We start from the raw sequence: 19,562 nt of genomic DNA on the forward strand, positions 1-19,562 counted from the left end.
CATGTCTACTTCAGATCAGCGGAGAATGCAATTCAAGCTTATGAACTATTTTTCCACGGGATGGAGAGGCTCTCAGGATACAGATCCTGAGCTCATTCGGCCAGTTACAGGTCACAGGTTTCCATTACCCAACTGGTTGGGTACAGATTAAACATTAATCCTTCTCTTCCAGGCCTTTCCTGGTTTGCTTCTTTGCTAATCTGCAGGTGCATCAGAGTGTTGCCATGGACTATCATAATAGAGCTAACGCTTACTGAGTGCTTTTTTTTTTTTTTTTTTTTTTTTTTTTGAGAGGGAGTTTAGCTCTTATAGCCTAGGCTGGAGTGCAGTGGTGGGATCTTGGCTCACTGCAAGCTCCACCTCCCGGGTTCATGCCATTCTCCCACTTCAGCCTCCTGAGTAGCTGGGACTACAGGCACCCGTCACCATGCCTGGCTAATTTTTTGTATTTTTAGTAGAGACGGGGTTTCACCGTGTTAAATAGGATGGTCTCGATCTCCTGACCTCCTGATCCTCCCGCCTTGGCCTCCCAAAGTGCTAGGATTACAGGCGTGAGCCACCGCGCCCAGCCTTTTTTTGTATTTTTAGTAGAGATGGGGTTTCACCATGTTGGCCAGGCTGGTCTCAAACTCCTGACTTCAGGTGATCCATCTGCCTCAGCCTCCCAAAGTGTATCCCAGCCACTTTCTAAGTGCTCTACATTTACCTCATTTTATACTCAGAACGTTTCTATGACGTAGATACTATTACTATCCCAATTTACAGATGTGGAAACTGAGGACAGAAAAGTTAAATAACTTGCCCCAAAACACACAGCTAAGTAGTGGCAGAACAAAGACTTGAACCCATACAGTCTAGTTCATGAGTTCGTGTTCTTCAGTATCAAATTATGTGGAAAGCACAGGCTTTCTGTTGACCTTACCTCCATCCTTAGGCATAGGCCAGGCTGATCTCTCTCTCCTGTTCCCACCTCTCCCCACCTTCTTCTCTTTCTGAAAATAGCTTTAAAATCCCATACACTGGTTAACCAAAAGGAGTCCCAAAGAGCCAAACAATCTTTCCTTGGTTTTGTTTCATCTGCTTTTCAGAAACTCAAAAATTATAGAAAAGCAGAATTTTTTTCTAAAAAACAAGATGTTTGACTGTAGAGATTTTTGAGTCCTACTTTGATTCATTCAACAAGTGAACACTGAGCTCCCGCTCTCTGCCGGAGGCATACTGGGTGTTGGAGACAACCACAAAGACAACCGCAGGGCTCCTACCACTCGGGCTTGCAAGAATCCCCTTACAAGTGACCACTACCTGAAAACAATCACGTCTTGGAGATTGTCAGGCCTCTGAGCCCAACTTAAGCCATCATATCCCCTGTGACCTGCACATATACATCCAGATGGCCTGAAGTAACTGAAGAATCACAAAAGTGAAATTTAAATGGCCTGTTCCTGACTTACCTGATGACATTCCACCACAAAAGAAGTGAAAATGGCCCAGTCCTTGCCTTAACTGATGACAGTACCTTGTGAAATTCCTTCTCCTGGCTCAAAAAGCTCCCCCACTGAGCACCTTGTGACCCCCGCCCCTGCCCACTAGAGGACAACCCCCTTTGACTGTAATTTTCCTTTACCTACCCAAATCCTATAAAACGGTCCCACCCCATCTCCCTTTGCTGACTCCCTTTTCGGACTCAGCCTGCCTGCACCCAGGTGATTAAAAAGCTTTATTGCTCACACAAAGCCTGTTTGGTGGTCTCTTCACAGGGATGCGTGTGAAAGAAATAAGCAGCACTCGCCAGGCCAGTTCCTTGGTTTGCAGGAATAGTTGGTTTTTTTTGTTGTTTGTTTTTTCCCCCATAATTATCAGGGTTTTTTTGTTTTTGTTTTTTTGAGACAGGGTCTTTCTCTGTCACCTAGGCTGGAGTGCAGTGGTGCCATCACGGCTCATTGCAGCCTTGACCTCCGGGCTCAGGTGATCCTCCCACCTCAGCCTCCCAAATAGCTGGGACTACAGGCATGCACCACCACACCTATATACTTTTTATATTTTTTTCTAGAGACAGAGTGTTCCCGTGTTGCCCAGGCTGGTCTGAACTCCTGAGCTCAAGTGATCCTCCCACCAAGGCCTCTAAAAGTGCTGGGATTACAGGTGAGAGCCACTCTGCCCCTGGAGGAATAGTTTTTAAGAATTATACTCTAGGCCGGGCGCGGTGGCTCAAGCCTGTAATCCCAGCACTTTGGGAGGCCGAGACGGGCGGATCACGAGGTCAGGAGATCGAGACCATCCTGGCTAACACGGTGAAACCCCGTCTCTACTAAAAAATACAAAAAACTAGCCAGGCGCGGTGGCGGGCGCCTGTAGTCCCAACTACTTGGGAGGCTGAGGCAGGAGAATGGCGTGAACCCGGGAGGCGGAGCTTGCAGTGAGCTGAGATCCGGCCACTGCACTCCAGCCTGGGCGGCAGAGCGAGACTCCGTCTCAAAAAAAAAAAAAAAAAAAAAGAATTATACTCTAAGCACAGCAGAAATCCTGTCTCTGAAAAACCCTTTAGAACAAATTTTATATTACCTTCAAATGTTACTCATATGGTTTGGCTTTGTGCCCCCACCCAAATCTTATCTCAAATTGTAATCCCACCTGGCGGAGGTAATTGGATCATGGGGGCGGTTCCCCCATGCTGTTCTCGTGATAGTCAGTGAGTTCTCACGAGATCTGATGGTTTAAAAGTGGCAATTTCCCCTGCTTTCCATCTCTGTCCCACTGCCACGGAAGATCTGTCTAGCTTCCTCCTCGCCTTCTGCCATGATTGTAAGTTTCCTGAGGTCTCCTTATCCATGAGGAACTGTGAGTCAATTAAACCTATTTTCTTTATAAATTACCCAGTCTCAGGCAGTTCTTTTAGAGCAGTGTGAAAATTGACTAATACAGTTACTAAGCTTTCACATCAAATCAGAATTACAAAAAGTGACAATCCCCAAATCCCAAATAAGGCATGGCTAAAAATCTGTTTTGAAATGCAGAAAATACTGTTTTCCATGAAAATGTTCCAAGTCCTGGGTCAAGCCATGAATGTTGATTTAACCAAGGCAATTGCTGAGCTTAGAGTAGAGGAAATGCTCGCCCCTTTTCCTGGACAAGGCACTGGTGAGAATAAATTAATAAACGCTTAATCATGGGATATGGCCCTTTCCATTCCTCTAACATCCCAAGGACCACAACTATGACATCCACATCGGACAGACCAAAATTAGCCAGCATGCACTAAAGTCTGAAATAAAATTACTCACCACTCTCAATCAAAACCTCCATTCACAGAATGACTTATCCTTTGGTTATATGAAGAAAACAATTAACTTTAATTAATAAGCACTTTAGTAATCTCAGATAATTTATATACTTTTTAGTGGCTTCTTGCTGTCCTAGATGAATCTCCATGCCATTTTTTGCAGTGTTAATTAAGTGAAATAAAAAGTTCTAGTAGAGTGATAGATGGTATTTGGGGGCAAAGGAAAGAAAGGGGATAACAATTATTAATTGCTCACTCTGGTCAGAGACATATCAAATATGTGGTCAGATATGGTCAGACACATATCACAGCCCATAGCTCATTAAATCATCACAATCCATTTGTTTCACGTGAGGAAATAGGTCTGGAGAGTTTAAATAAATTGCCCGGGGTCACATGGCTTTAAGGAAGGAAGCATAACTTTAAACCAGGAATTCTCAATGCTCACACCAGGGTGCTCCTGGTCGTGTGTGACATTAAACTACAGCCTCTAACTTGATCCTTTATTTCCCTGATCCCCTCTTCTGAACCCAGGTTTTCTAAAGGCACTAAATTTACTTTTTCTATTTTTTCCTTAATGCCTCTCATGGCAGTTAATAGCCAGATCTTTGGTGGTAACTGGGGGAAACATGAAAAGGAAGGCGTTTCGATGATTGTATGCGTAGGTTGTTTATACCTGCGGTTTATAAGCAAATATTCTCAGCACAGGCTTTGAAAGAAATCATAATGACTGTAGGTGGGACATGCCAATGAAAAACACTTTTAGGCTGGGCGTAGTGGTTCACGCCTGTAATCCCAGCACTTTAGGAGGCTAAGGTGGACGGATCACTAGAGGTCAGGATTTTGAGACCAGCCCTGACCAGTATGGTGAAACCCCGTCTCTACTAAAAGTACAAAAATTAGCCAGGTGTGGTGGTGCCCACCTGTAATTCCAGCTACTTGGGAGGCTAATGCATGACAATCGCTTGAACCCAGGAGGTGGAGGCTGCAGTGAGCCGAGATCGCGTCACTGCACTTAAAAAAAAGTTTTTTTCTTTTCTTTTTTTTTTTCTTTTGAGACGAAGTCTTGCTCTGTCACCAGGCTGAAGTGCAGTGGCACAATCTCGGCTCACTGCAACCTCCGCTTCCCAGGTTTAAGCGATCTCCTGCCTCAGCCTCCTGAATAGTTGGGATTACAGGCATTCGCTACCATGCCCAGCTAATTTTTATATTTTTAGTACAGACGGGTTTCACCACGTTGGCCAGGATGGTCTCCATCTCTTGATCTTGTGATCCGCCCACCCAAAGTGCTGGGATTACAGGCGTGAGGCACTGTGCCCGGCAAAAAACATTTTTCAACACAAAAAAAGGTAGAAAAACTCATAGGAGGCATTACTGATTTTTCTAGGCTGTTGTAGCAGGACAAAATTCCTCAGACACCAAGTTAAAGAAGGAAGGAGCTTTATTCAGCAGACTTGTGTCTCAAAAGCTGAGCTCCCCGAATGAGCAATTCCTGTCCCTTTTAAGGGCTTACAACTCTAAGGGGGTCTACATGAGAGGGTCGTGATCAATTGAGCAAGCTGGGGGTACCTGACTGGGGGCTGCATGCACTGGTAATCAGAACGGAACACAACAGGACAGGGATTTTCACTGTACTTTTCCATACAATGTCTGGAATCTATAGATAACATAACCGGTTAGGTCAGGGGTCGATCTTTAACTACCAGGTCCAGGGCGCAATGCCAGGCTGGCTGCTTGTGGATTTCATTTCTGCCTTTTAGTTTTCACTACTTCTTTCTTTGAAGGTAGAAACTGGGCATAAGACAATATGAGGGGTGGTTTCCTCCCTTACTATAACTAAAAATTTATATAATTTTCTTCTTTAGAATTCCATGAAAGAAAAAAAGTCTCATTTTCCCAGGGAGAAACTGAACCATTCTGACCTCTGGTTATGGCTGTTATCCAAACAGTTTATATAACCTGTCTGGGAAACTGGAGATTGTTCATCTCTAACTCTGCAGTTACAAAAGGACCATGTCTCATGGAATTATTCACGCTCAGATCTTCCGCATGGCTCAAAACCATTTTTGAGATATGGTAATGTCAAGATAGCCCCTTATTCTGTCAAATCTTTAAAAAAAATTTTTAAATTTATATTTATTGATTTTTATTTATTTTAGAGACAGGGTCTCACTATGTTGCTCAGGCTGGTCTCAAATTCCTGGCCTCAAGCGATCCTTCCACTTTGGACTCCCAGGATTACAGGCATGAGCCACCATGCCGGCCTCTGTCAAGTCTTATTACTTTAAATTATTTACCTCTGTTTGTTTATATATGTTTATATACTCTGACATTTTAAAAGAATATACAGTGAAAATTAAGTCTCCTTCCCACCCCCTGCACCCTGGGTACCCAGGATCCTTTCTTAACAACTACTGTTACCAGTTTATTGTTAACATAGGTTTTAATGCACTCGAAATATAGTATCACACCATCAAAATAGTAACAGAGTGCTGTATATCTCCCCTGCAAGAGTCATAGCCCACACCTCTACAACAAACACTGGTTAACAAGAGAAAAGCAAAACAGCTGGGCACAGTGGCTCATGTCTGTAATCCCAGCACTTTGGGAGGCTGAAGTGGGAGGATTGCTTGAGGCCAGTAGTTCGAGGCTGCAAGTGAGCTATAATTGCACTACTGCACTCCAGCCTGGGTGACAGAGTGAGATTCCCCCTCTAAAAAATAAATAAAAAAGCCAAACAAATGTATTTGATTATAGTTTTATGTGACAAAGGAGCTTTCAGAATGAAGACCCACAGATACAGGGAAAACAATCCATTTTTATGCTTAGGTCCAGTGAAGCATGGACAGCCATGTAGAAATATGATTGGACAAAAAAGGTAGGATCTGTTGCTAATAGAGGGAGTGGGGAAACTTGGCAAGGCCTGTGTTCAGATTTTTCTTGGCCTCCCCATGCAGCATTCCTTCCTCCCAGGTATGGGGCAGGACTCCTCTGAAATGAGGGTCTTACTTTCTTTATGGTCAGCTGTTACACAGAAAGGCAGAGAGAAAGGTTAGAGTATATTTTTATTTTTTTGAGATGGAGTCTCACTCTGTCGCCCAGGCTGGAGTGCAGTGGCGCAGTCTCGGTTCACTGCAACTTCCGTCTCCCGGAAGCGATTCTCCTGCCTCAGCCTCCCAAGTAGCTAGGATTACAGGTGCCTGCCAGCAGCCTGGCCAACATGGCAAAATCCCATCTCTACTAAAATTACAAAAACATTAGCCAGGCATAGTGGTGTTCAACAGAAAGCTGGGTTTTGTTTTTTTACCTTAGGAATCTGAAATTTGCTCTCTGTTTTTTAAGATAAGAGTTTCACTCTGTCACCCACGCTGGAGTGCAGTGGCACAATCTTGGCTCACTGCAACCTCCGCCTCTCGGGTTCAAGTGATTCTCCTGCCTCAGCCTCCTGACTAGCTGGGATTACAGGCACGTGCCACCATGCTCAGCTAATTTTTTTGTATTTTTAGTAGAGACAGGGTTTCACCATGTTGGCCAGGCTTGTCTGGCCAACATGTAACCATGAGCCACGTTACATATCTGAAGAACCAGACAGAATGACACACCAAAAGGAAAACCTCAAACCTCCTCTCCAGCAGAATTTGTCTATGCCCCAACCACTAAGCAGAGAGTATTAACTCTCAGTTTCTCTTTGCCAGCTTTATTTCACACCTCATTTTCTGTCTAGTTACACCACGGTGCTAAGAGAGCATGATGTACATTTTCCTTTGCTGCAATCAAGCTGCAATTGTCATTCTTTATGCAATTACTGAGTTAAAGCTGCAATTGTCATTCTTTCTTTATGCAATTATTGAGTCAAAGTCTATCTCCCCAGCCAAACCACAAGAGTGGGGACCTTGTCTGTCCTGTTGAATGAGGGTCAATGGATTAATAGAGTTTTCAAATGTATGAATTAATGCCTGATCCTAATTGCCCATGGATTATGGGATAAAAGTCAATCCTAGTTGGTAGGAGACCTGATCTCTAGACACTGAGTTGGTCTTGTCTATTTTGTTCCCTAAATGGTTATTGGGTAGCTGGTGTACTAGGCAACCACTGAGCTTACTGGAGCATTTCTGAGACAACCAGGCCTCAAAGAGAATCTGATCTTCCGGAAGAAGGAAGTAGAAGAGGCAAGTATTTGAATTTCCCTCTTCAAAAGGGAAGCACTGGGAGCCACACCCCCTCTTGCCTGCTCTTTCCTCTCCAGCCCTCTCAAGGGATCAGGCAGTTCAAAGATCAGGCAGTTCAAAGATCGCTCCAGGATCGCTGAAGTGTATCTTACCATCAGCTGACCTTTTACGTTAATTGGGGCAAAGCCTGAACGGATAACCAGAGGCCAACTCCCATAGCTTATTTATTACAGTTTTTCCCAAACGCCGGATGGCCACACAGCCCTCTGTTAGCCTGATGCACGCACTTGCAAGTCAGACAGTCCCAAGCTAGGCGACTTTCCCCCTTGGTCCCTCTCATTGCAAGTGGCCCGATAGATCCGGGAGGTGTGTAGCGTGGGTCTGGGGCCTGCTCGCAGCCCTCTGCCGAGTTCAACCCACCTTCCAACTCCGCGAAGCCAAGCACCACGTCTGAGGCTCTCCCCTGCCTGTCTTTGACCTCTAGGGCTGTGATCGTGCAGCCCCAGGAGATGATGTCCACTCTCAGGAGGTCTGACTGCAGCTGGAACTTTTCCACTGTCCCTCCTCCCGAGGGCAGCTCTCCAAACGCGGCTCTGGTCACCGAAGCCATAGGGAAAGTTCGGCGTGTGCAACTACTGCCCGCTCTTCAAACTCCAGTGCTCGCTAAGCTAGAGGCGACACAAGTTTACAGGAGCAGGGGCGTGACTCGGCTCAGACTCCTCCCTTTCCTTGCCTGGATTTAGGGAGTGACCGTTCCTGCAAAAAATAGCCCCTGGGGCCTTTCTAAATCATTCCTTTGCCTGAGGGTAACAAGAGGGGCAAACTTTGCAGCCACGCTTGCAGTTCTTTTCTTTGGCTTGCCCTGGTTGCATTGCATGTTGGGAATTGTAGTTTTTGGGAGGTGAAATTGCATTTTGGGGCCTGTAGTCTTTCTAAACTCGAATCCTGGGTTGACAGTGTTCTACCTCCATCTCCCCACACCTCAACATGTAATGAGCTGGTCATTAATGTCGGTGGCTATCAGACGAAGAGCGGGAAATTATAGATAGCAGACTTACAGTGAGACCGATCTTGGGAGAAAATTCTATTTTAACTCTTTGATACAAGGGGCAAGAAGTACAGTAGTAGTTGGCCAGGCGCGATGGCTCACGCCTGTAATCCCAGCACTTTGGGAGGCCAAGGCAGGGGGATCACGATGTCAGGAGAATCGAGACCATCCTGACTAACACGGTGAAATCCCGTCTCTACTAAAAATACAAAAAAAAAAAAAAAAGCCGGGTGTGGTGGCACATGCCTGTAATCCCAGCTACTCAGGAGGCTGAGGCAGGAGAATGGCATGAACCCGGGAGGCAGAGCTTGCAGTGAGCCGAGATCGCGCCACTGCACTCCAGCCTGGGCAACAGGGCGAGACTCCGTCTTAAAAAAAAAAAAAAAAAGAAAGAAAAAAAAAGTACACTCATAGTTTAGAAATGAGGTAAATCATTTTGGTCTTCTCTGCACACAGACTTACTGAAGATCCATTCTTTTTGTCCCACAGATGAAGTCCTGGACTTGGTTCTGTTGGAGCCACTACCCAGAAGGCTTTCCTGACAGTCAAAGCTGTGCCAGCCTCGAGGAGCTTGGCCCAGACAGGGTCAGGTAGATGAATTAGGCCTTCCCCTCCGTGTGCGGAGGTGATTAGAGACAGCCTCAGACTCTCTTTACTTCAGGGGACTGGGAAGGGACCTCGGGTGTTTTCTGGCTCCTGAATTCCACAGTTCCTTTAAGAAGGGATTCAGGGAACAAGTATTTATTGAGGTCCTTGTAAATGCCAGGTACTGAACCTTTGTTATCTCCTTTTCTGCAAGTAGGATGGAGTCTTCAGGTATGTACAATTGGAGAGGAAAGACACTAAGGTCATTAAATAATTATCTTGTCTCAGAATTAGCTGATCGTGTCTCAGAATTAGCTGAGGACATTTAAAATGCATATTCCCAGGCCCACCTCTGGAATTTCTAATTCTGAAAGTCTAGGGTGAAACTCAGGAATCTGCGTTTTTCATATTCCCCAAGTTATTCTTCTGCAGATTATCTAGGACCATATTTAGAGAAATATTGCTTTAAGGCTTGATGACTAATCTGAAATTTTTTTTCCCCAAAAAAGTAGGCTCTGATGGCAGAAGGATTAAAATAAAGGTATTAAGGGCCTTAATGAGATAACATACAGGCACCTATGTATTTCCTTGCTAAGTCTGGCAACTCTAGAGGAGTACTGAGCCTAGGAAGTGGGAGGGTACTGGGAGCCTAAAGACAAATTTTACTCAAGCCATCTGCATAATCATCTATCTTTTCTTGATACTGCTCTTGGCTTGGCTCCTGGGTACTTCAGAGGGTATCCAACTAGACTGTGGTGAGTGCAGAAATGAAATGCATCTTTGATTAGGAAATTAGGAGAATTGGGATTATGTGCCTGGAATCAGATGCTAATGAAACATAGTAACTATCTCTCAGCCTCTTCTGTCTGTAATTTAAGGAATATTTAGCATTCTTGCCATAGAGCCTCAATTCTCCATCATGAAGCAGAAGAATTCTGATAGCAATCGAAAAATAAAAAAGACTTGCAACAGGCTTCAGTGGAGCTCAACATATAATAATAAAAAGACCCAAACAAGTCAAATTATAGACTGCATCACACTCATACAATAACCAACAGGCACTCCTATGTGCTGCTTCATCAGAAGTTCTCATAAACTCCGAGTTTCATCAGCCACTTAACTTTGTGGTTGATTCACACATAAGCCCTTTGGCAATGCTGTGTTAGCAAGGATGTCTTAGAATCTCTTCTCTGAGCAGGAAGATCACTTTTTTCTTTTTTCTCAACCTCCAGTTCTCAGTGTTCTGCCAAGCACATGCTGTTACAGAAAGAAAGAAATGCATTTGCGTGCCCAATGCTAAATGTCTCTAGGAAAGGTCTTGTTACTCCATTTGGTAGAAAATGAATGTACCATGATATCTCCCTAAAATGTAAAGAGGCCTGGGCGCGGTGGCTCCCACCTGTAATTCTAGCACTTTGGGAGGCAGAGGTGGGTGGATCACCTGAGGTCAGGAGTTTGAGACCAGCTTGACCAATATGGTGAAACCCTGTCTCTACTAAAAATACAAAAACTAGCCAGGTGTGGTGGCAGGTGCCTGTAGTCTCAGCTACTCGGGAGGCTGAGACAGGAGAGTTGCCTGAACCCGGGAGGCGGAGTTCAGGCAGTGAGCTGACATTGTGCCACTGCACGCCAGCCTGGGTGATAGAGAGAAGCTCCATTTCCAAAAAAAAAAAAAAAATTTTTTCCCCAAAAAAGTAGAAAAAAAGAAAGAAAAAAAAAGTACACTCATAGTTTAGATTTCATTTTCCTTTGAAGGGTTTAACTAACATATATTGTCGCAAATAGGATTACCTTGTGCTTGAATCAACTGTCAGGCACAAACCTTGATTTTTCCTCACCCTAATATCCCATTTTCATCCCACAGTGAAACTCTAAAGGAATATCTGTGCACTTAAAAAAAAAAAAGCCTAAATCTAGGGGAAATTCTCCATCTGCACGGAAGTCAGAGATAAGGTAGTAATCTGGAAAATGAAGCACTGTCAAATTTCAGGAGGTATTTATTTTTATTTTGGGGGTAAGGGCCTGAGGATGAGATTATAAGGTAAAGGGAGAAGGGATTATGGCATTTATGTAAAAGGAGAATTACTTAAAGTAGATAGCATTTCCTCTAACTAGAAAGGGAGGTGTCAGGGTGGCCTGGTGAAGAATAAGTTCTGGGTTTTTTCTGTGTTGTTTTGTTTGTTTGTTTTTTGAGAGGGAGTCTCACTGTTGCCCAGGCTGGAGTGCAGTGGCATGATCTCAGCTCCCACTGCAACCTCCACCTCCTGGGTTCAAGCAATTCTCCTGTCTCAGCCTCCCAAGTAGCTGGGACTACAGGTGCCCACCACCATGCCCTGCTAATTTTTGTATTTTTAGTAGAGATGGGGTTTCACTATATTGGTCAGGCTGGTCTCAAACTCCTGATCTCAGGTGATCCACCTGCCTCAGCCTCCCAAAGTGTTGGGATTACAGGCTTGAGCCATTGTGTCCAGCCAAGGTCTGTCTCTTATCAGATAGAGGTAAGTCCCCAAAACTGAGTGCCTGGGGAGCCAGGCATGAGGAAATCTGAACCCTTGGACGCTGCCACCACCTCCTCATTCAACACAGAAATGGCAGGGTGTGGGTCAGACCCTGCTTTCGTAAAAACATTCTGGGCCGGGCACAGTGGCCTTATATCTGTAATCCCAGTACTTTGGGAGGCCAAGGCAGGAGAATCGCTTGAGCACAGGAGTGGGCAACATAGCGAGACCTCATCTCTGCTAAAAGTTAAAAAAAAATAGTTAGGCTGGGCACGGTGGCTCATGACTGTTAGGTCCAGCACTTTGGGAGGCCGATGTGGGCGAATCATGAGGTCAGGAGTTCGAGACCAGCCTGACCAGCATGGTAAAACCCTGTGTCTACTAAAAATACAAAAATTAGCCAGGCATGGTGGCAGGCACCTGTAATCCCAGCTACTCGGGAGGCTGAGGCAGGAGAATAGTGTGAAACCAGAAGGCAGAGGTTGCAGTGAGCCAAGATCATGCCACTGCAGTCCAGCCTGGGCACCAAGGGCGAAACTCTGTCTCAAAAAAATATTAGCTGGGTGTGGTAGTAGGCTCCTCTGGTCCCAACTACTTGGAAGGCTGAGGCTGGAGAACTGCTTGAGCCTTGGAGGTTGAAGCTGTGGTGAACTGTGATCACACCACTGCACTCCAGCTGAGGTGACAGAGCAAGACCCTGTCTCAAAAAATAAAATAAAAATAAAAACAATATGAAGTTCTAAGCTATTGACAAGCTGCTACACAGAGAAAATTCCCTGAGTTATAATAACCAAACTGAGTCACAGTTTGTCTATAAAAAGACCTGGAAAAAAGATTCTCTCCAGTCACGTTGGTCCATTACCACACTCCTGTTCTCTTTGTCATTTCTCTGAACTCCAACATTGTTTATCGTCAGTTCTCCTTAAAGGGCACTCAGTAGCTACTATCTTAGATGATTCCTTATCTTTCCATGAGTACATTTTTGTTGTTGCTTACTCAACTATTGGCTCTCTGACTTAATATTTTGACTTACATATATATAGATATATATTTTTTTGAGACAGAGTCTCACTCTGTTGCCCTGGCTGGAGTGCAGTGGTGTGATCTTGGTTCACTGCAACCTCCACCTGCCAGGTTCAAGTGATTCTCCTGCCTCAGCCACTCAAGTAGCTGCGACTACAAGCACGTGCCACCAGGCCCAGCTGATTTTTATATTTTTAATAGAGATGGGGTTTTACCATGTTGGCCAGGCTGGTCTCGAGCTCCTGACCTCAGGTGATCCACCCACTTTGGCCTCCCAAAGTGCTGGGATTACAGGCGTGAGCCACCGTGCCTGGCCAGACTTACATATTTTTAATTAATGAATTATTTTTTTGGAGACGGAATCTTGCTCTGTTGCCTAGACTGGAGTGCAATGCTGCGATCTCCACTCATCGCAACCTCTACCTCCTGGGTTCAAGCAATTCTCCTGCCTCAGCCTCCTGAGTAACTGGGATTACAGGCACAAGCCACCATGCCTGGCTGATTTTTTGTATTTTTAGTAGAGACAGATTTCACCCTGTTGGTCACGTTGGTCTCGAACTCCTGACCTTGTGATCTGCCTGCCTCGGCCTCCCAAAGTGCTGGGATTACAAACATGAGCCCCTGCACCTGGCCCCCTTTTTAATTTGTTTTGATTAATTTATTTTTTGAGACAGGGTCTTGCTCTGTAACCCAGGCTGGCATGCAGTGGCACAAACATGGCTCACTGCATCCTCAACCTCCTGGGCTTAAGTAATCCTCCTGCCTCAGTCTCCCAAGTACTTGGGACCATGGGTATGTGCCACCACATCTGGCTAATTTTTAACTTTTTTTTAGAGATGGGGTCTTGCTCTGTTGCCCAGGCTAGTTACAAACTCCTGACCTCAAGCCTTCCTCCGGCCTCAGCCTCCCAAAATGCTGAGATTACAGGCACAAGCCACCACACCCAGCCCAACTTATGTATTTTTGCAAACCAAACTCACTCTACTTGATTTCAGATAAAAACTACCTGTACATGCCTGGCGTGGTGGCTCATGCCTATAATCCCAGCACTTTGGGGGGCCGAGGCGGGTGAATGATTTGAGGTCAGGAGTTCGAGACCAGCCTGGCCAACATGGTGAAACCCTGTATCTACTAAAAATTCAAAAATGAGCCGGGCATGGTGGCACATGCCTGTAATCCCAGCTACTCAGGAGGCTGAGGCAGGAGAGTCGCTTGAGCCTGGGAGGCGGAGGTTGTGGTGAGCCAAGATTGCACCACTGCACTCCAGTCTGGGCAACAGAGTGAGACCCTGTCTCAAAAAAAAACAAAAACAAAAAACAAATAAAAAAACTACCTGCACTGGAAGCCAGGAATCTCTGAGAGAATCTTATCAAGTTTAAAAAAGGTAGAATTATTCAGTTTAATTTTTTAATTTTTAATTTTTATTTTTTATTGTTTGAGACAGAGTCTTTCTCTGTCACCCAGGCTGAAGTGCAGTGGCATAATCTGGGCTCACTGTAATCTCTGCCTCCCGGGTTCAAGCTATTCTCCTGCCTCAGTCTCCTGTGTAGCTGGGACTACAGGTGTGCACCACCATGCCTGGCTAATTTTTGTATCTTTAGTAGAGATGGGTTTTGCCATGTTGGCCAGGCTGGTCTCAAATTCCTGACCTCAAGTGATCTGCCTGCCTTGGCCTCCCAAAGTGCTGGGATTACAGCCGTGAGCCACTGCACCAAGCCTTCACAGTTTAATTCAACTCAATTTCATCAAAGATTTTGGAGCAGCTGCTGGGGAAGGCATTATGGGGGGCATGTGAGAAGATATTTAGGAAGATGCTTTAAATTTGACTGCATGGTGTGTTGCATGTGAGAAGTTATTTAAGAAAATGGATTAAATTTGACTGCATGGCATGTTGCTCATTCATCAAATACTCAATGAGTATGTGCTAGACACTGTGCTAAGTAGTGGTTATACACTGATAAGTAAAAGTTGGTCTTTGCCCTCAAGGAGCTTACAGTCAAATGTGATACAATCCTCATCTCCATCCCCTATAAAAGTGTCAATAAGGCCAGGCGCGGTGGCTCACGCCTGTAATCCCAACACTTTGGGAAGCCAAGGTGGGCGGATCACGAGGTCAGGAGATCGAGACCATCCTGGCTAACATGGTGAAACCCCGTCTCTACTAAAAATACAAAAAATTAGCCAGGCATGGTGGCAGGCACCTGTAGCCCCAGCTACGCGGGAGGCTGAGGCAGGAGAATGGCGTGGACACGGGAGGTGGAGCCTGCAGTGAGCCGAGATCGCGCCACTGCACTCTAGCCTGGGCAACAGAGCGAGACTCCATCTAAAAACAACAACAACAAAAAAAAGTGTCAATAAAATCTTCACACTTCATGACTAGCCAATGCTGGATGAAACAGAATGCCGGGACCTGCCTCAGGATATGTGTGCTTTCAGGGTTGCTCAAAGATGACTAGCCCTGTTAGGATTATTTTAGAATTTCCTAGCACCAAGCACCAAGTAACTATCATATAGTAGATGTTCAATAAATAATTATTGGATGAATCCTGATACATTTATATATACAAGCAATGTTGTAGTAGAAAATTGGCTCTGGTATCAGAAGACCTGGGTTAAACAGGCACCAGTATTTCCTGGCTGGACAATTTGTGCAGCCACTGAGAACCTCAGTTTCCTCATCTGTAAAAGAGGAATAATGTCACATGGTTGGCCTATTCAATTATTATTAATTGACTGGTAGTAAAATGTACTGGACACCATGCTAAAAACTTAGTGTGCACCGTGATAAGCACCCTTATGAGTCAGGCACTATTATCTGGTACAGAAACTGAGACTTAGACAGGTTAAGTTCACAGAGTTCAAGGTCACCAGGTTGGTAAGTCAGGAAACCAAGATTTAATTCTGGGCAGCGTGACTGCAAAGATGGGAACACTTCAGCACTTCCTCACATACTGCCTGGTGTTATATAGGTCATCTGAGAACATGGACCCCAAAATACTGTATATTTTAACACATTATAGCAATGTAAAATGTTCATCTTCTAATTTTATGGTAATTACAAGTTTTAAAAGTTGTTCTCTTGAATTAGGTCATGTTGGGCTCATGAGGGCATTGCATTCACTTACCGTAAATAAAGAAGTCTTCAGGAAGAAGGGCTAGTCCTTTGTACCCACAGAGCCTCAAAACAAGACACTCAGCCAGGTGCAGTGGCTCACGCCTGTAATCCCAGTACTTTGGGAGGCGGAAGAAGGTGGATCACTTGTCAGGAGTTCAAGACCAGCCTGGCCAACATGGTGAAACCCTGTCTCTACTGAAAATACAAAAATTAGGGCCGGGCACTGTGGCTCATGCCTGTAATCCCAGCACTTTGGTAGGCCGAGGCAGGCAGATCACAAGGTCAGGAGATCGAGATCATCCTGGCCAACATGGTGAAACCCCAGCTGTACTAAAAATATAAAAATTAGATGGACGTGGTGGCGCATGCCTATAATCCTAGCTACTCAGGTAGCTGAGGCAGGAGAATCACTTGAACCGGGGAGTCGGAGGTTGCAGTGAGTTGGGATCACTGCACTCTAGCCTGGTGACAGAGACTCCCTCTCAAAAAAAAAAAAATTAGTCATGCATGGTGGTGTGCGCCTGTAATCCCAGCTACTCGGGAGAATCACTTGAACCTGGGAGGCAGAGGTTACAGTGAAAAAAGAAGGCACTTATCACTTCCGGATGTATTATATATTCATTCGTTTATTTGTTATTGGATATCTAGTGCCAAGAGAATAGAAGCTACAAGAGAGTGGGAACTGTCACTACTGCATACCAGTAAGTAGAACAAACTAGTAGGTCACTAATAAATATGTGTTGAGTGAATGACTGAATGCTGGAGAGAATGTGAAGCATCTCTTATACACAGCTGGTGGATGTCTCAGTTGGTAAAACCACTCTGGAGGACAAATTGTTGATATCTAAGTCAAGTTGCACATAAACCAGCAACACCTCATTCCTTGTAATATACTCTGGATGATATTTTGCGTATGCATGTAAGAATATTTATAGCCATATTATGTATAAGAATAAAAATGTGGAAACAACTTCAGGTTCTTCAGGTGAAAAGCAGATAAGCAAATTGTGGCATATCCATGCAATGGAAGATGAGAAAATAGGAAAATGATTGCGCTAGGACTCCACAGATCCTCAGACCTGAATTTCATAACTACAATGTTAAGTTGGGGGGGGGGACAAAAATAGCAGTGACAAAAGGATGCATATATATCCTTTATATAATGTTAAAAATTGCAAAACAGGCCAGGTGGGGTGCCTCATGCCCATAATCCCAGCACTTTGGGAGACTGAGGCAGGCGGATAACTTGAGGTCAGGGGTTGGCAACCAGCCTTGCCAACATGGTGAAACCCTGTCTCTACTAAAAATACAAAAAAATTAGCTGGGTGTGGTGGCACATGCCTGTAATCCCAGCTACTCAGGAGGCTGAGGCAGGAGAATCGCTTGCACCCAGGAGGCAGAGGTTGCGGCGAGCAGAGATCTCGCCATTGCACTCTAGCCTGAGCAACAAGAGTGAAACTCCATCTCAAAAAAAAAAAAGAAAAAAAAATTAGCTGGGTGTGGTGGTGGGCACCTGTAATCCCAGCTACTCAGGAGGTCGACGTGTGAAATTAGCACCATCACCAGGTTATCCTACAGTTGCAATCTAAGTATAAAACAAGTTTCTCATTCCCAGTATATTCACAAAAGTCTCAGTATTGAATCTCACTGGGCAGGCTTGAATCATGTGCCCTTGTGAACCAATTACCTGGTGCTTGGTAAGGTAGCATCAGCCTCATTCAACAATATGGATTGGGAGTAGGGATGAGTGGTTCCCCAAGGGAAAATCTGGATGCTGTTCCCAAGGTGAGAATGAATGCCGAGCTGGCAAAAACAACATGCATCCAAAATAGAGTGATGGTGCTAATCTCATTAGAGAATTGTGAACATGTTAGAAGTTGGAAATCAGAAATAACTACACAGGGAATTATGGTTGAGAAATCAAGCATTTAGAATATTTTGACTTATCAAAATACCTGTGTCTCACAGAAGAGCTTCTGACATTTTGTCCGAGGTTCAGTAGCAGGCGTTGCCACAGCCTCACACTGATTCTTGTTTTATCTGTGTCTGCCCTGGTCTCCTGATTTATGTAGTAGTGATAAAACCTTACTGGAACCTTTCTCAATATTTCCAATTACCCTGCTATTTCTCAAAAAACAAGCTGCCGACATACTAGAAAGAACTCTGGGGACAAGGCAGATTAGGGATTTGCTCTCCAACTTCATCTGGGCTCCATTCCCTGTAATAGGGAATCTTACATTTAAAAGCATGGATTAATCTAATTAATGGAAGAAAATAACATTCAAGCAGCTTTAAAAAATTATCTTACTCGGCCAGGCACGGTGGCTCATGAATGTAATCCTAGCACTTTCGGAGGCCGAGGCGGGTGGATCACCTGAGGTCAGGAGTTCAAGACCACCCTGGCCAACATGGTGAAACCCTGTCTCTACTAAAATACAAAAATTAGCTGGGCATGATGGTGGGTGCCTGTAATCCCAGCTACTCAGGATGCTGAGACTTGAACCCAGGAGACGGTAGTTGCAGTGAGCAGAGATTGTGCCACTGCACTCCAGCCTGGGTGACTGAGCAAGATTCCATCTCAAAAAAAAAAAAAAAAAAAAAAAAAAAAATTCTTAAATAAATGTGGAGAAGTCGCTTTCAAAAATTTGACAGCTTGATCCAGTAACAGTGCCTTTGATATCTGCTAACTATAGGAGCCATGCATAGTATGTTCTTCCTATTTATTTATTTATTTTTGAGACAGTGTCTTGCTCTGTCACCTAGGCTGGAGTGCAGTGGCTCAGTCATTGCTCACTGCAGCCTCAACTTCCTGAGCTCAAGCGATCCACATAAACCCACCAAGTAGCTGGGAGTACATGCGCGTGCCGCCACACCTGACTGATATTTATATTTTTTGTAGAGACAGGGTTTCGCCATGTTGCCTAGGCTGGTCTTGAACTCCTGGACTCAAGTAATACTCCTGCCTCGGCCTCCCAGTGTGTTGGGATTACAGGCATGAGCCACCGCACCTGGCCAATGTGGTCTTCATAATTCCTATCTGACACCACCTGTTCAAGAGGTCCCAACTAATGTGCACGTCTCACTCTTATAATATCTTGCTTTTGAATGGATTGTATGTGGTCAGCTTGAATGATAAATATCCAACAAGATATAATCATGATTTTTTTTGCCAAATCAGAACTTGGAGAAGTTACTCTTTGATTAGTTAGGATTAGGACTGGCTGCATGTGACAGAAATCCAAAATAGCAGTTTTGGATTTGGTTTAAGAGAGAGACAAGATGATTTCTCTCCTAAAAACAGCCTCCAGGCATGGATGACTCTAGACTAAAACTATCAGTAAGACTTGTTTTTCTCATCCTATTGGTTTTGTCTCCTATTAGTTTGGCCTTATTTTTAGTCCTGCTTTTTTTACCTAATGATCTCTAGCATCCCCACACTATCCTACAGTATCCTATCTCTGGAATGGAGTCAGAGGAAGGTATGTCAGGTTCTGGAATTTTATCCTACTTGCAAGGTAATAAATTACTATTGCATGGATGCTGGCAGAAGATGCCTTCATCTGAGACAAACAAGGTTTTTCAGTTGAAGAGCAGATAAGCAAATTGTGGTATATTCATGCAATGGAAGATGAGAAAACAGGAAAATGATTGCGCTAGGACTCCACAGATCTTCAGACATGAATTTCATAACTACAATGTTAAGGGGGGGGAGGGGGCAAAAAAAGCAGTGACAAAAGGATACATATATATCACTTATATAATATTAAAAATTGCAAAACAGGCCAGGCACGGTGAGACAAAGGATTTTATTACTCACTGCACAACAAGTAGCATACTCATGATT

At 44.5% G+C, this 19,562-nt stretch overlaps 3 protein-coding genes across 4 annotated transcripts in view; all 3 read right to left on the reverse strand.

Moving 5' to 3' along the window:
- GALM (galactose mutarotase) overlaps positions 1–8,306 on the reverse strand; it is an 85,740-nt gene extending 77,434 nt beyond the window's left edge. For both annotated transcript variants that reach the window (XM_050753389.1, XM_050753388.1), the window contains exon 1: positions 7,870–8,306. In XM_050753389.1, the coding sequence (XP_050609346.1) occupies positions 7,870–8,059 (190 nt within the window). In that variant the 5' untranslated portion in view covers positions 8,060–8,306. The remainder of the gene's footprint in view (positions 1–7,869) is intronic.
- The window catches only part of MORN2 (MORN repeat containing 2), a 1,051,609-nt gene that overhangs the window by 218,643 nt on the left and 813,404 nt on the right, over positions 1–19,562 (reverse strand). The gene's annotated exons all lie outside the window — the stretch shown is intronic.
- Positions 1–19,562, reverse strand: part of GEMIN6 (gem nuclear organelle associated protein 6) — a 470,738-nt gene that overhangs the window by 117,018 nt on the left and 334,158 nt on the right. The window lies entirely within an intron of this gene.

This window comes from Macaca thibetana, chromosome 13, assembly GCF_024542745.1.
Source record: "Macaca thibetana thibetana isolate TM-01 chromosome 13, ASM2454274v1, whole genome shotgun sequence".
Classification (NCBI taxonomy): domain Eukaryota; kingdom Metazoa; phylum Chordata; class Mammalia; order Primates; family Cercopithecidae; genus Macaca; species Macaca thibetana.